Source organism: Panthera pardus, unplaced genomic scaffold (genome assembly GCF_024362965.1).
Source record: "Panthera pardus isolate Hobbes unplaced genomic scaffold, ASM2436296v1 HiC_scaffold_1, whole genome shotgun sequence".
NCBI lineage: Eukaryota > Metazoa > Chordata > Mammalia > Carnivora > Felidae > Panthera > Panthera pardus.
The window spans coordinates 62,118,632-62,133,213 of record NW_026526654.1 but is presented as its reverse complement, the minus strand read 5'-3'; the positions used below and the strand labels follow the sequence as shown (position 1 = coordinate 62,133,213).

Genomic DNA, 14,582 nt, shown 5'->3' with positions numbered 1-14,582 from the left:
AAGTCACTTGGTCTCTTCCAAAGGGGTAAGTACGGCACATCAAAAACAAAAACTCTTTCTACAAGGGAGGCTTGGCCTCCTAGGATTTAATTTTCCCGTAACCGGTATAAGTCGGAGCCCCACTGCACCAGAGGATCGCCCCCTCTTTAGCAGGTATCAGCGTGCACTGTGCAATAGGTTAAGCACGAATCAGTGAACGAACACACCTGGCCAAGGGGAAAAGAAACAAACGGGAGGACCGGTAGGGCTGAGGTCGTGAGTTTGGCCGCAGAGCGCCGCAGAGGCCAAGGGGGCCACTCCCGGCCGACGCGTCCCGGCCCAAAGGTACTGCGGAGCGCGGCGGGGGTGCAGCGAGAGACGCAGCGAGACGAAGCGCGCGGGGGCAGGGGGAGGCCGGCCGAGGCGGGGAGTCGGGTCGAGACGGTTCGGAGGTAAACAAAGAACGGAACCGGGGCCGAGCCCAGCTCGCGGTGGCGACGCCGCCTCCGGACCGATCGCCGCGCCTGGCCGGGTCGGAAGCGCGGCCTCGGCCACTCACCAAGATGCGCTTGAAAAGGTTGCTCTCCTTGGGCGGCAGCTGCACGTTCGGCATCGCGGCCGGCGGGGAGACCGGGTGCCCGGGCGCTCCGTTCCGCAGGGGTGGGCACCGGGGCGGACCAATGCTAGGAGTCGGGCAGCGGGCGATGGGTCACTTCATGGCCTGGAGTAGGGGCTGGGCAGGCCGGGCAGGCCGTTGGGCAGGGCTGGCAATGGAAAGGGAACGCGATCTGGAATGGACAACGTCGACTCCGGTCTACGGACTGGTGAGCGGCGGTGGCTCCCGCGCGCGGCAAGATGGCAGCTGGGGCCCGTCCCCTAGAGCGGGGCGGCGTGCGCCTGCGCGGGGCGCTCAGCAGGCCAGAGGCGGCGGGGGCGTCCGGGCGGCGGGGACCGCAGTGTGCGGAGTGTTAGGTTGCTTCTGTCACCGGCACCTTGGACGCTTAACCGACTGAGCCTCCCAGGCGCCCCAAGTGATGTTTATCTTTTATGAAAGTTTCCTGTGGGCCTAGTACAGCCTGACTCATTACAAATCGTAAGTTACTGATTGTACTGTGCTCTGATTGCTAGGCTTGTGGCCCAAGAGAACGTTTGTTATACCGCACTCACTTTTTGATTTCTCTGCACTCAGGAACTTTACACAGTGCTGGGCTCAAAGTAAAGTCTTGTAGGACGAACTTGTTTCCCGTCCTTTCCCCTTCACTTAGACTTTGAGAGAAGGCTTCTCTTTTCAGTGCAGACCAAAGACGTGTTTACAACGTATGTGAAGTCATTGGGTGGGCCTGGAAATGGACTAATGTGAAAGCATGTTTGAAGTGTCAGTAAACAATACTGCCCCCAGTTTAGAACACCTAACGTTGTCAGTGAAAAACCTTCTCGTCAGAAGGTTCCCCTTCATACAAGCCATATAATCATGACAGAAACAGGATTCAAACCCAGGATCTTCAACTCTGGGGCACTATCATATGTAAACAGTAGCACAGTGATAGAAACGTGTGAGTCTAGAAAGATACGGATATGCTTCGATGACAAGCATAACCATGCGTACGATGTAGGTTTAATATTATGGAATATGTAAATATTAGATGCATAAATTTAGGTACACATGTTCTGAATCTTAACTTGTGCATATTTGTGTGACTACAGAGTGACTGATGCATACTTGCATTTAACAGGCTGTAATCAAAGCTGGCTTGAGGCTTATTTGATTTTCCCTCTAGACTGAGTTGGTTGGAGATGGGAGAAGTTATCACAGGAGTCTTTTGAAAGTTTTTTTTTTCTTTTCTTTTTTTCTTTCTTTATTTTGAGAGAGAGAAGCCGGGGAAGGGCAGAGAGAGAGGGAGAGGAAGAATTCCAAGCAGGCTCGGCCAGCACAGAGCCCGACATGGGGTCTGATCTCATGAACTGTGAGATCCTGACCTGAGCCAAAATCAAGAGTTTGTCACTTAACTGAATGAACCACCCAGGTGCCCCAGGAGTCTATCAAAATAGGGTAGGAGGGGGCTTGTCTGGCTCAGTCAGTGGAATATGCAACTATTGATCTCAGGGTTGTGAGTTCCAGCCCCATGTTGGGTGTAACGATTACTTAAAAATATACATATTTTAATAAAATAAAATAAAATAAAATAAAATAAAATAAAATAAAATAAAATAGGGAAGGGACTTATTAAAAGGGGGAAGGTCCATAAGGGCCTATGTGTTCTAGACAGACCCTAGGCTTCTCTGCAGCTTCCCACCCACTGCCAACCTCTCCCCTTCCCACAGCCTCCCCAGCATCTCCCAGCAGTGCAAAGGAAACCTTTAATCCCAAACACTGAGAAGTGGTAGTTATTAATACTCATATTTAATATTTTCCTCATCTGCCTTTCATACACCATGACATGCAATGCACGCATAGTGTGGTTGTCTACACTAGGATGGGAATGAAGGCAAAGACTTGAAAATGCCAATAGTGTTGCTGGTAGTTGTCATCGTAAGATTGGAGTGTGTGAAGGATGTAACGCGTGCACAAGTCAGAAAGCCTGGATTAGCCAGTGACTGTAATTTTTTTTAATGTTTATTTATTTTTGAGAGAGAGAGAGGGAGAGAGAGAGAGAGAGAACGAGCGGGGGAGGGGCAGACAGAAAGAGAGACTGAGAATTCAAAGCAGGCTCCAAGCACCAGTCAGTGCAGAGCCTGATGTGGGGCTCAAACTCACGGACCACCAAACCGAAATCAAGAATCTGACACTCAACTGACTGAGCCATCCAGGCACCCGAGGGACTGTAATTTTTTATTACTGACTTCTTGTTTAGTCTGGAGCAAATCTCATTTCCCCCTTTCAACAGAAAATGAGGTTATAATAACATTACTGTAATCTTTCACAGCAAGGTTGTGTGAATGTAATGCTTTATCATTTCTAAGCCCCCAGAAAACAAACCAAAAAAGCACCTGCATTATAACTCTCAGTCCATTGTCTCTCAGAAAGAATGCTGAAGCCCCACTGGGGGCATCTCGAGCGTCCACCCAAATGTTGCTTCCTGGTGCTTCGGGCAGCATGTACCTCCTTTAGAATTATGCACACAGTACAATAAAAGCAACAATGTCTGTGAAGACCTTTTTACATATAAGACATGGGCCAGTGATTCTCTTGCTAAGTTCAGTAGACCTAAGAAAAAAAGAATCTAGAAAAGGATGCTCTCCACCCCCATATTCACAGCATATTTTACAGAACCAGCTGACAAGGTAAAATCAAGTAATTTGCTGCTATTCCCACAACCAGTTTAACCATGTAATTAAAGGCTGATGGGAAAAGAACTCATCAGGTTGCCTAATGCATTACACCTCAGATTCCCTAATGTGTCTGCTCTTGTCTACTTTCCTTGCTCTTGTTTTAGAGGAAGCAAGAGTTCTTCATTCCTCCCTTGGAACTCTTGATCCCATCTCCTTTTGCTTCTCCTGAGCTTTTATTCATCGGTTGTTCCCTCTGCCGTTTGCATTTTCTCCCTCATTTTCTAATGGGAAGAGACTGTCAGTAAACACATAAATAAACAAGATGTTCCAGACTAGGAAGTCCTAGGAAAGAAAGAAAACAAGGTCGTGTGAGGGGAGTGGGGCTTGAGGCAAGGACTACTTTAAACCAAGTACTCAGGAATGATCTCTGGGAGAAGTGATAACATGTGAACAGACCTAAAGAATGAGAAGCAAGTTAACAAGTAAAAAGCTGGGACAAAAAAAAAAAAAAAAAAAAAAAAAAAAAAAGCTGGGCCAGCATATACTAGCCAAAGGGAACTACATGCAAGTGCCCTAATACAGGGACAAGATGGGCATGGTCAAGGCATTAAAGGGACAGGTAAGAACTTCAGGTTCAAGTTGGTGACTGGAGGGTAGTATATGAGAGGGATAGTGGCCTATGGTTCAGTTGAAAATATAAGCCAGGCTGCACCGGGATGGCCAGTTCAGGCAGTGTGGTTTGTATTGGTTTGGGTTGGTTTGGTTTGGGCTAATCCTAAATTCAGCAAGAAGCCGTCTTTAAGCAGGAAAGTGGCATGCCATCATTTATTTTTTAAAAGGTCACTTTGGGGGTGTCTAACTGGCTCAGTCCATAGAGCATGCAACTCTTGATCTCAGAATTGTGAGTTCAAACCCCATGTTGAGCATAGAGCCTACTTATACACACACACGTACACACACACACACACACACACACACACACAAACACACTTAAAAGGTCACCCTGACTACCTATGGAAAATGGACAAGAATGGGGTTTCTTCCGGGAAAGTGGCAATTCTATTTGTTCCTTTAGATTTGGCTTCTACCTCCAGAAGGCTTCTGAAAATGTCTGAAATCTCAAGAATTAATTTGTTGAATACTTAATTATTGAGCACAATGTGACAGGCAATCTTCTAGCAAACAAAAACATCTACCGTCATGGAGCTTACATGTTAAGGATTACCCACTAGCCAACACTAAAGATTAGTTTAGCCCACAGTGTACCACCTTGTCCTGCTTGACTTTTCTGCCTTAGGGCACCAAGACCCTGCAGAATCCTGGGTTTTTTCCTCTTCCCAGTCATTCTCTGGTTCCTCCATCAACTCTTCTTCCTTCTAAATGTTGGTTGTCTAGACAATTCTGCTTTCTTTTTCAACATCAGCAATAAAATGTGTCCATCAAGGGGCATCTGGGTGGCTCAGTTGGTTAAGCATCTGACTTCAGCTCAGGTCATGATCTCAAAATTTGTGGGTTGAAGCCCTTCATCGAGCTGACAGCTTAGAGCCCGGAGCCTGCTTCGGATTCTGTGTCTCCCTCTTCCTTTGCCCCTCTCCCACTCATTCCCTCTCTCTCTCTCTCTTTCTCTCTCAAAAATAAATAAACAATAAAAAAAAATTTTTTTAATGTGTCCATCGAGTACCTCCTACTCACCAGCAAAACAGAATTAATAAATCCTCCTGCTCCCATACCTTCCATTACTAACGCCAAACAGATTTCAAATGTGTCTCCAGTTCCAAGCCTTCTTTTGATCTCCTAGCCTTTGTTTACACTTGTTTGTTAAACTGCTCCAAGTCTTCCAAGCATTTTCTACCTGGACATAAAAATAAAAGTTATCTTCCCATCAAACCAGTCCAAGTCCTGCCTTCTCTGTTTTTGTTAATGACAGCACTCTTGTAGTAAAAATCCTCTGGTCACCTTTGGCCTCTATTATTCCCCACATCCAAGTTGCCTAGTCATTCAGATTTTGGATCTGTCACGTTGCTCCCTTTCCTCCCCTGCTTTCCATTCCCTCTCTATCTTAAAACTAAATATTGTAAAAACCTTGTAACTGATCCCTCACTTTCAGACTGTTCTCTTCATTTCATTTTGCACATTGTTTCTAGACATGTCGTTTCTATCCAGATCTCTAAACGGGTCTCTCGGTCGTATCAAAACTTTCAATAGCTCCCCCACTGTCTAGAACTAAGTCTATTCCCAGATTTTTCTTTCCCTTTGCTCCTACAATTACCTTATGTTGCAGGGGAACCGGTAGCTATAATCGATCTAGTATTTTCTAAATTCCATAGTCATATTCAACCTGATAGTTTTATCAGAGATTGTTTTTCAATACCTGAATCTTTTTTTTTTAAATCCTTCATCTCAGATGTCATGACTTTCATAAAGTCTTTCTAAGTTTTTCCAGTGGATCTGATCTCTCTTTTCCATGAATTTACATAGCATTTTGTCCTTCTCTTATGCCTTTATCTTACTGTTTTCTGTTTTATAAATTATAAGTTGTCTGAAGGCAGTGGTTCTCAAACTTAGCTGCACTTTTGTATCACCTTATCCTTAAAAAAACTCATGTCCAAGGGGTGCCTGGGTGGCTCGATTGGTTAAGCATCTGACTTTGGCTTGGGTCATGATCTCATGGTTCGTGAGTTCAAGCACCACATCGGGGTCTGCACTTATAGTGCAGAAAGGTAAGGAAAGGAATTCTCTGCTACAGCCTCCAAAAGGAACATAGTCTTGCAGACACATTTCAGATGTTTAACCTCCAGAACTCTAAAGTATAAAAATAAAATAAAATAAAATAAAATAAAATAAAATAAAATAAAATAAAATAAAATAAAATAAAATAAAAACAAAATAAAACTGATGCTCAAATCCTACCTCCATAGGCGGATTCAGTTGGGGTTGGGTGGAGATTCAGTTGGGGTGGGGTGGAGAATAGGTTTTTTTCTTAAATCCTCCTAGATGATCATAATGTATAACCAATTTGGGAACCACTACTTCAAGACCATTCATCCTAACCCAGGTTTAAACATGCCCCCCATTCTTGAAGTTAAATTTAGATATAAGGCACAAAAACAAACAAAAAACGCTCATCACCAAAATTCAATTTGGAACCCTAGGTAAAAACCATTGCTGATGGCCCCACAAACAGTAGGTGGGGTCTAGAATTGGCATCATTTAAAGTGTCTGGGTTTGGGGTACCTAGGTGGCTTAGTCGGTTAAGCATCCGACTTCAGCTCAGGTCATGATCTCACGGTCTGTGAGTTTGAGCCCCATGTTGGGCTCTGTACTGACAGCTCAGGGCCTAGAGCCTGCTTCGGATTCTGTTTTCCTCTCTCTCTCTCTGCCCCTCCCTGGCTTGTGCTCTGTCTCTCAAACATAAATAAACATTAAAAAAATTTTTTTTTCAAATAAAGTCTCTGGATAAGCACAGAAACATTATTACACAAGAGTTCACTCAAAACCAGTCAGATTTACACCCCTCCAGGCATCTCACTTCAACAGACTTACCCTCGTAGCACTGTTCTCTATGCCATACCTCCCCACTGGGCTTCATCCTCAACCCCTTTACTGAGTACTCTCTTCCTCCTCCTTTTAACTGCTACCCAACCCTTCACCAAGGACTTTGTCTCTCATTTTTCATCTTCCTCTCTGCATGTACCATAGGAGTTGGTGGGGGGAGAATCAGCATTTTTTCCCATCCCCCTGCCTCCTCCAAATCATAAGACTTCACCTTCATTTAAGGAAAAGGAAATCAATTTTGAGTCTATACCCATCAGCTCTGTCACTCTCTTCTTTTCATCTTGGTCACTATCCTCCATCTGGTCATTTGCCAAGTGACAATAGATGTCCTTTCAACTTCACTCATAATATCCCTCTACTATGACTCCAATATCCATGTGAGTGATTCAAAACCCTAGCCTTGGACAAACTGTGGTCCATCCAGACAATGGAGTACTACTCTGCACTTAAAAAAAAAAAAAAGAACTATCAAGCCACAAAAAGACATGGAAGAATCTTAAATGCATATTACTAAGTAAAAGAAGCCAATCTGAAAAGGCCACATGAGTCCAACCATATGACATTCCAGAAAAGACAAAAGTATGGAGACAGTAAAAAGATCCATGATTGCCAGAGGTTGGAGGAGGGAGGGATAAATAGAGCACAGAGGATGTTTAGGGTGGTGAAATTATTCTGTATGATACCATAATGGTAGATACATGTCATTATACACTTTTCAAAACCTAGAGAGTTTTGACCAAATTTTTAATCAGCAACACTGGCCCTTCCTCTCAAATCAGAAATTCCAGGAATCTACTATCTTATTTTTCTAATTACATTTATTTTTTTTAATGCTTATTTATTTTGAGAGAGAGAGAGAGATTGTGAGTAGGGGAGGGGCAGAAAGAGGGGGAGGGAGAATCCCAAGCAAATTCTGAGCTATCAGCACAGAGTCTGACATAGGACTTGATCCCATGAACCGAGAGATCATGACCTAAGCCAAAATCAAGAGTTGGACACTTAATCAACTGAACCACCAAGGCGCCCCCTCATTATTTTTAAAATACAAGAGATTTGCCAATATTCTTTCAACTCCAAGGAAACTTCCTACAGTAGGCATGATGTACCTTTTATTAGAAATGAGATGCCAGCTTGTGGGATTAATAGCCTGTTAGTGTAACATTGAGAGAAGTCTTTTTGCCATTGCATCAAAGCTCCAGCATCCTGCCTTCAGCATGAAGCCAAGAGCTATTGCTCTCAGAGGGTTGTTCTATATACATCTGTAATTTCTGACGATAGTGACTCCAATCAGATTCTCCTGGGGTTCCCCCATATTCTGATGACAATCTCCTATTGTTCTTTCAACAAATTCAAACAAATATTTGTTGACTCCTTTTTAAGTGCCATTCACTCTTCAAGATGCAGGGGATCTGGGCTCACTCACTCTTCTATCCTCCATACACCTCTTCTTCAACTGCATCTAACTCACCAGTGCATCTAACTCACACCATTATCTCCTTGTCTATTCACTCATTCAACCCACAGTTGTTGAGCACCCATCTGTACCCATTGTTTTCTTCTTTCTTCCCTTCTCAGCCAAAACAGTGCCTTCTGGCCTATGCCAGAATTAGTTTCTCCATCTGTGCTTAGAAGAGAATACGTTTCTACCTTCTTTGGAGACTTTACTGCTCTCTCCTTATTCTTCCTTCTCTTCTTAATTACTTTTATCCTTTTTTAAATTACTGTTATCAAACAATTATCCTACTTATACAAATGAGAACTGAAGTTTTAAAAATAAATTTGGGGCTCCTGAGTGGCTCAGTCGGCTGGGCGTCCAACTCTTGGCTTCTGCTCAGGTCATGATCTCGTGATCTTGCAGTTCATGAGTTTGAGCCCCACATCGGGCTTCGTGCTGACAGTGTGGAGCCTGCTTGGGATTCTCTCTCTCTCCCTCTGTCTCTCTGCCTCTCCCCAGCCCACTTTCTTTCTCTCAAAAATAAATAAATAAACTTTAAAAAAAATTTTAAGTAAATTTGCACTAAATTAAAAAACTGAGAAGTAAGGGCCATCTTGCCAAAGCTCAGGCACCTAGCCTCTGTGCTACACTGCCCCCCACAGCATATGAACTAGTTTCCATGGCTTCTTGACCAGCCTCCTTCATTGTCTGCATAGCTGCCGAGGGAGTCTGTATTAATTTCCCATTGCTGCTGTAACAAATTGCTATACATTTAGTGGCTTACAGCAACACAGATGTATTACTGTAGAGTTCTGGAGGTCAGACGTCTTAAATGTGTTTTGCAAATTATGTTCCTTTTGGAGGCTGTAGCAGAGAATTCCTTTCCTTACCTTTCACAACTTCTCCAGACCACCTGCATCCCTAAGCTTGTGGCCCCTTTTTCCATCTTCGAAGCCAACAGCATAGATTCTCTCTCCTCTGACCTCTGCTTCCCCCTCACATCTTCTCTCTGACTCTAACTCCACCACCTCTCTCATCAGGACTCTTGTGATCACACCCACCAAGATAATATAGGGTAATCTCCCCATCTCAAGATCCTTAACTTAATCACATCTGCAAAGTCCCCTTTTTCCATGTAAAGTAACACATTCACAGATTCCAGGGATTAGGATGTGAATTTTGTCAGGAAGCAGGGCATGATTCAGCCTGCCGAGTTATCTTTGTAAACTACAAAATCCTTCTGTGGCTTTCAAGAGAAAGCTGAACCTCTTTGCCTCAGTATGCGAAGCCCTTTATGATTCTGTTCCTGCCTGCCTGTACAGCCTCGTGTCCCATCTTAAACAGGCTTAAACAGGCTCCATGCTCAGTGTGGAGACTTACACGGACTCAATCCCACAACCCTCGAATCATGACCTGAACCAAAATCGAGAGTTGGACACTCAACCAACTGAGTCACCCAGGCGCCCCCGATTTTTCATCTCTTAAACAAATTCATTTTAGTGTTCCTTATGGCATATTTATGTCTTCTCTCAGGATTTTTCTTTAGTTGTAACATCCTTTATTCATAATCAAAATTTTTAACAGATGTACATCTCATACCAGTACAAGGATCATAGTCTTACCTTTAAAAAAAATACCATTTAGCAATATGAACAAAAAGACAAGTTTGAAATTGTGTTTTGGGGAAATAAGGAGTCTTCTGGTTGAACTGAGACATGAGGTTCTTGGAGGGTATCACGAGCGAAGAAAGGTTGATTGGAGTCAGATCAGTGCGGTGCTGAGGGGATGATGCACCATTAAATGAGACAGAAAACAGGTGGCAGAAACAAGGTCACAGTGTAGCCCCCCTGTCTTGGTTCAAACCCTTCTGGCCAATATATTGTCTCTTGGGCACAACCTAGAGCAAGTCATGTAGGCATACTGTGTCTGTTTCCTAAACTGGGCTTTGCAATTGAACCGACTTCATAGGGGATTTGAAAGATTGAATGAGTTAGTTCAATGTAAAACATTCAGAGCATTACCTGATAAAGAATAAGTAGTCAGTGAATGTTAACCACTGTATTATTGTCACAGTTCACCATTCTTTGTCTGAAGTACTTGGGAGCACATGTTTTCAAATTTTGGAGTATTTTGGACTTAGAAAGGAAAATGTGTGTGCTGTTTGTTACATAAGACTGTTAGTGGGATCCGGGCCAGCACCCTATAAATACATGAATATTTTTTCAGTAAAATATATGAACATTTATTCCAAGTGAGATAAATAAAGATATAAATGGCCTCACATCAGTCCAAGTCAGGATTGCCTGACAAATTCGGAAGCTTTGCCCATCCAATAATTTACTAAGACTTCAGTTTTCAGACATTTTTAAATTCAAAATAAAGTTTTTCAGAGCTTTGGGGACTTGGGAATTACAGACAACTGTCATATTACTGAAGTAAGAAAAGATCAGATTGAAATAGAATTTGGAAATCCTGGAAATGGTTTGGAAAGGAAGCTTTTGAATTTGATCACCTCTCCACTTTGGCAAAGTTTTCACTTTTCCTTTTAAAAATTTCAAAGCAAGGGCAAGCAGTAGTTGAGGAGGATAAGTTTTGTAACCACACTCAAGGGTTTCACTGCTTGGGGTGCATTAAATTGAACACGACCCAAAAGAGCATTGAAAGCAAAGAACTTGCTATTACTTATTACAAGTAAGGAGACAGGGAGATAGCTCTCAAAGCACTGTCTCCCCCAGAGGGTTAGTACAGGAAGCTTTTATTCAGTATATTGGGGACAGGGTCAGGATGCTTGCAGAGACACTGGTTCAATTGTGCATGCCTACCATGTCGACACACTAGGCATACATTTTTCGTTCAAAAAATGGCAGAAAACCCCACCCATGGCAGATCTTAATATTATAATGAGCTAAAGGTACCCTCGGGACAACTGGAGGTCATCGGAGCAGGTACTCAGCCCCAATTTGGCTCAAACCTGCTCAAGGGAAGGGCTGTCAAGTGAGACACACCTAGCCAGATATCTCCTTGGCTAAAACTGTTGGTTCTGCAAAACAAAACACATTCCATCCCGGTTTTGCCCCCTCCTTTTCCTCCCTTCTGCTTATAGCTTTTAGCCCTCAGATTTGAGTAACATCCCAATTGCATCCTAGTTAACATTTTCTCTTTGTAGACATTCTAGCTAATAAATTAAGAAAGAATGATAAAACACCACCATTTTGCAGCCTCTAGTGAAATAATGGATCTAGGCAATCAGGAGCTGCTAGTATCATTTTTAAAACACACAACTAAATATTTTGCACCTCCCTTTGGAAGCGTCTAACCCACCTATAAGGTACTTTTGCCTCAAAAATTGTAATCTGAATTGATCAAGCCAAGGAGCAGTTTATAGGAAATACAGGTAACAAAGGAACATGATAAACACTGCAACACAATTCTGGGAAAATCCAGATTGTGTGAAACTCCTCAAGGCAAAAGATCTGGTTTCTTCAACACATATATTGCAAGGGGAAAAAAGGTGGGGGGGGGGAGACCTGTGGATTAAAACAAACCAAAAATATAGCAAGAAATTGCAATACGTGGACCTCATTTCAATACCAATATGAACAAACTGCCAAAGAAAAAATCTGATACAGTGAGAAGAATTTGAACATGAACTGGGTATTTGATAATGTTAGGAAGCTATTTTTTTTAATATTTATTTATTTTTTAGAGAGAGAGAAAGAGAGAGACAGTGTGTGAGCAGGGGAGGAGCAGAGAGAGAAGGAGACACAGAGTCCGAAGCAGGCTCCAGGCTCCAAGCTGTCAGCACAGAGCCCGAAGTGGGGCTCGAACCCATGAGCTGTGAGATCATGACCTGAGCCGAAGTCGGACACCCAACCGACTGAGCCACCCAGGCACCCCAGGAAACTATTTTTAATTTGAGGAGGTAATTATATTTTTAAAAAGGCTTTATTGGGGCGCCTGGGTGGCTCAGTTGGTTGAGCATCCGACTTCGGCTCCGGTCATGATCTCGCGGTCCGTGAGTTCGAGCCCCACTTCAGGCTCTGTGCTGACCGCTCAGAGCCTGGAGCCTTTTTCAGATTCTGTGTCTCCCTCTCTCTCTGACCCTCCCCCGTTCATGCTCTGTCTCTCTCTGTCTCAAAAATAAATAAACGTTTAAAAAAAATTTTTTTTAAATAAAAAGGCTTTATTTTCTGGAACTACCTACTAACATATTTACAGATGTTTTGTATTTGCTTCAAAGTAATTCTGTGAGGATATGGGGAGCAAGGCTAGGGAGGAGGGCAGGTTAACACTGCATTGATAACTTGAGAATTTGGGACCGGTGCATAGAGGTTCATTATATTGTTCTCCCTAATTTTGAACTATTTGAAAATTGTTGTAATACAAAGGGAAGAAATGGAAAGATAAATATCTACACATACACACACTATAGATTTCCTCCACGTAGACTACTTTGGATCTAAGACAGAAAAGACTTTAATGCTTATAAAGGGTATTTAAATACCACTGTTAAGAGAAAAAAAGAATAAAATTTACTGAAACAACTATATGAAAATATATGATTCAAAACTGAAGTAAATGATTTAAGAAAAACATTTAGCCTGAAATTCAGGATGATATATGGAAGAGATGAAATTACCAAGGAGTCTTAGGAGAGCTTATCAAAGCTGACTTCAACCTAGGCTAATACCAGTTTAGGATAGAATAAAAATGAGTTCCCAAGATCGCTTCTTTGTCCTGCCTATGCTTTTTCTTTTCTTTTTTTTCTTTTCTTTTCTTTTTTCTTTCTTTTCTTTTTTCTTTCCTTTTCTTTTTTTCCTTTCCTTTCCTTTCCTTTCCTTTCCTTTCCTTTCCTTTCCTTTCCTTTCCTTTCCTTTTTAATAGGAAAAGGAAGAGAGTAGGTTGACTTCTTTAGACATCTCTGACTCTGCAAATAAGGAGAGATCCAGTTTCAATAATGCCAGCAGGTGGCGCGTTTCCTAGCTTTTTTTTTTAAATCAAAGCTAAGAAAAATTTGAGCACCAGTATGAATATATGAAAATAAGAAACGCTGCCTTTTCATCTTCGTATTCTGCTTCTTTCAGGGAAAATACTTTACAAGAATACAGGTAGAATAACCTTTGTTTTGCTGTTTCTTTTCCATGTAAGTGAGGGCTTGAATTCTGTATTAAATTGATGGGGTGCCTGGGTGGCTCAGTCGGTTGAGCGGCCGACTTCGGCTCAGGTCATGATCTCGTGGTCCATGAGTTTGAGCCCCGTGTCCGGCTCTGTGCTGACAGCTCGGAGCCTGGAGCCTGTTTCAGATTCTGTGTCTGTGTCTCCCTCTCTCTGACCCTCCCCTGTTCATGCTCTGTCTCTCCCTGTCTCAAAAATAAAAAAAAAAAAAAAAAAAAAAATTTAAAAAAAATTGTTAAGTAATTCCTAGTTTCACTTTTTCTAGAATAAAATATAGCTGGTTAAAATACCAAATGGCTACCAATCTTCACATTGTGGAATGCCTCAGGATGTGGTAAAGACCCTAAACTGAACCAGAGAGCCAACATGCATTTCATAGTGGGCTGTGACCCATAGTGTTTTATGGCTTGCGTCCTGGGATTTTATGTTGCTTTCAGTACCTCGGAACATTTCCCAGATGGGCCCAAAGGTTTCAACTTAGCCTGGAACAATCTCTACACCCACCCTGGTTTGACTCCCCAAAGAATATCCAGAGCTGAGGAAACCCTGGTGCTCTGCTTCTCTCAGGGAAAAAGCCCTAAGTGGATGCTTTTTGATGTGGAATCTCTGTAGAAGGACATAAATCAACCTTCTCTTAGTACTGCAGAAACAAGAGTGTCCCCAGAATCTTTAAAACAATCTGGAGGTTGAGGCGCCTGGGTGGCACAGTTGGTTAAGTGTCCTACTGGCTCAGGTCATGATCTCACAACTGGTGAGTTGGAACCCTGCATCAGGCTCTGTGCTGCCCCTCCCCTACTAGCGCTCTGTCTCTCCCTCTCTGTCTCTCTCAAATATAACTAAACATTAAAAAATTTTTAAAAAATAATAAAACTATCTGGAGGTCTCTGAGAAGAAGCTAAGTGAAAATCCCCATTCTCTACCCTTTGGAAATTGGGCTAAGTTTGCTGTATGTAAATGGATCTGAAAAATCGCTGCAAATATTTTGGTGTTTGAGCTTGCTCCAAGACAGAGGAAAGGGACATAGGTCATTTAGTTTTTAAAGGCATACCAAATTGTCAGTGCCCATTACACATATATTCTTAAAAGAAATTTTTATGAGATCAACTTTATAGTGAGAAATATTTCAGACATAATAGCTCTTGTTGCTAATTTAATCAAATGCTATTAT

General features: G+C 42.5%; 1 protein-coding gene across 9 annotated transcripts in view; it reads right to left on the bottom strand.

Annotated features, from left to right (window-relative positions):
- NAA16 (N-alpha-acetyltransferase 16, NatA auxiliary subunit) overlaps positions 1 to 847 on the bottom strand; it is a 64,542-nt gene extending 63,695 nt beyond the window's left edge. For 4 of the 9 annotated variants that reach the window (XM_019447401.2, XM_019447404.2, XM_019447407.2 and 1 more), the window contains exon 1: positions 539 to 842. In XM_019447401.2, the coding sequence (XP_019302946.1) occupies positions 539 to 592 (54 nt within the window). In that variant the 5' untranslated portion in view covers positions 593 to 842. Of the gene's footprint in view, positions 1 to 538 lie in introns of all 9 variants that reach the window. The other 5 variants (XM_019447418.2, XM_019447405.2, XM_019447402.2 and 2 more) reach the window with 5 other exon arrangements.
- Positions 848 to 14,582: the final 13,735 nt, after the last annotated feature.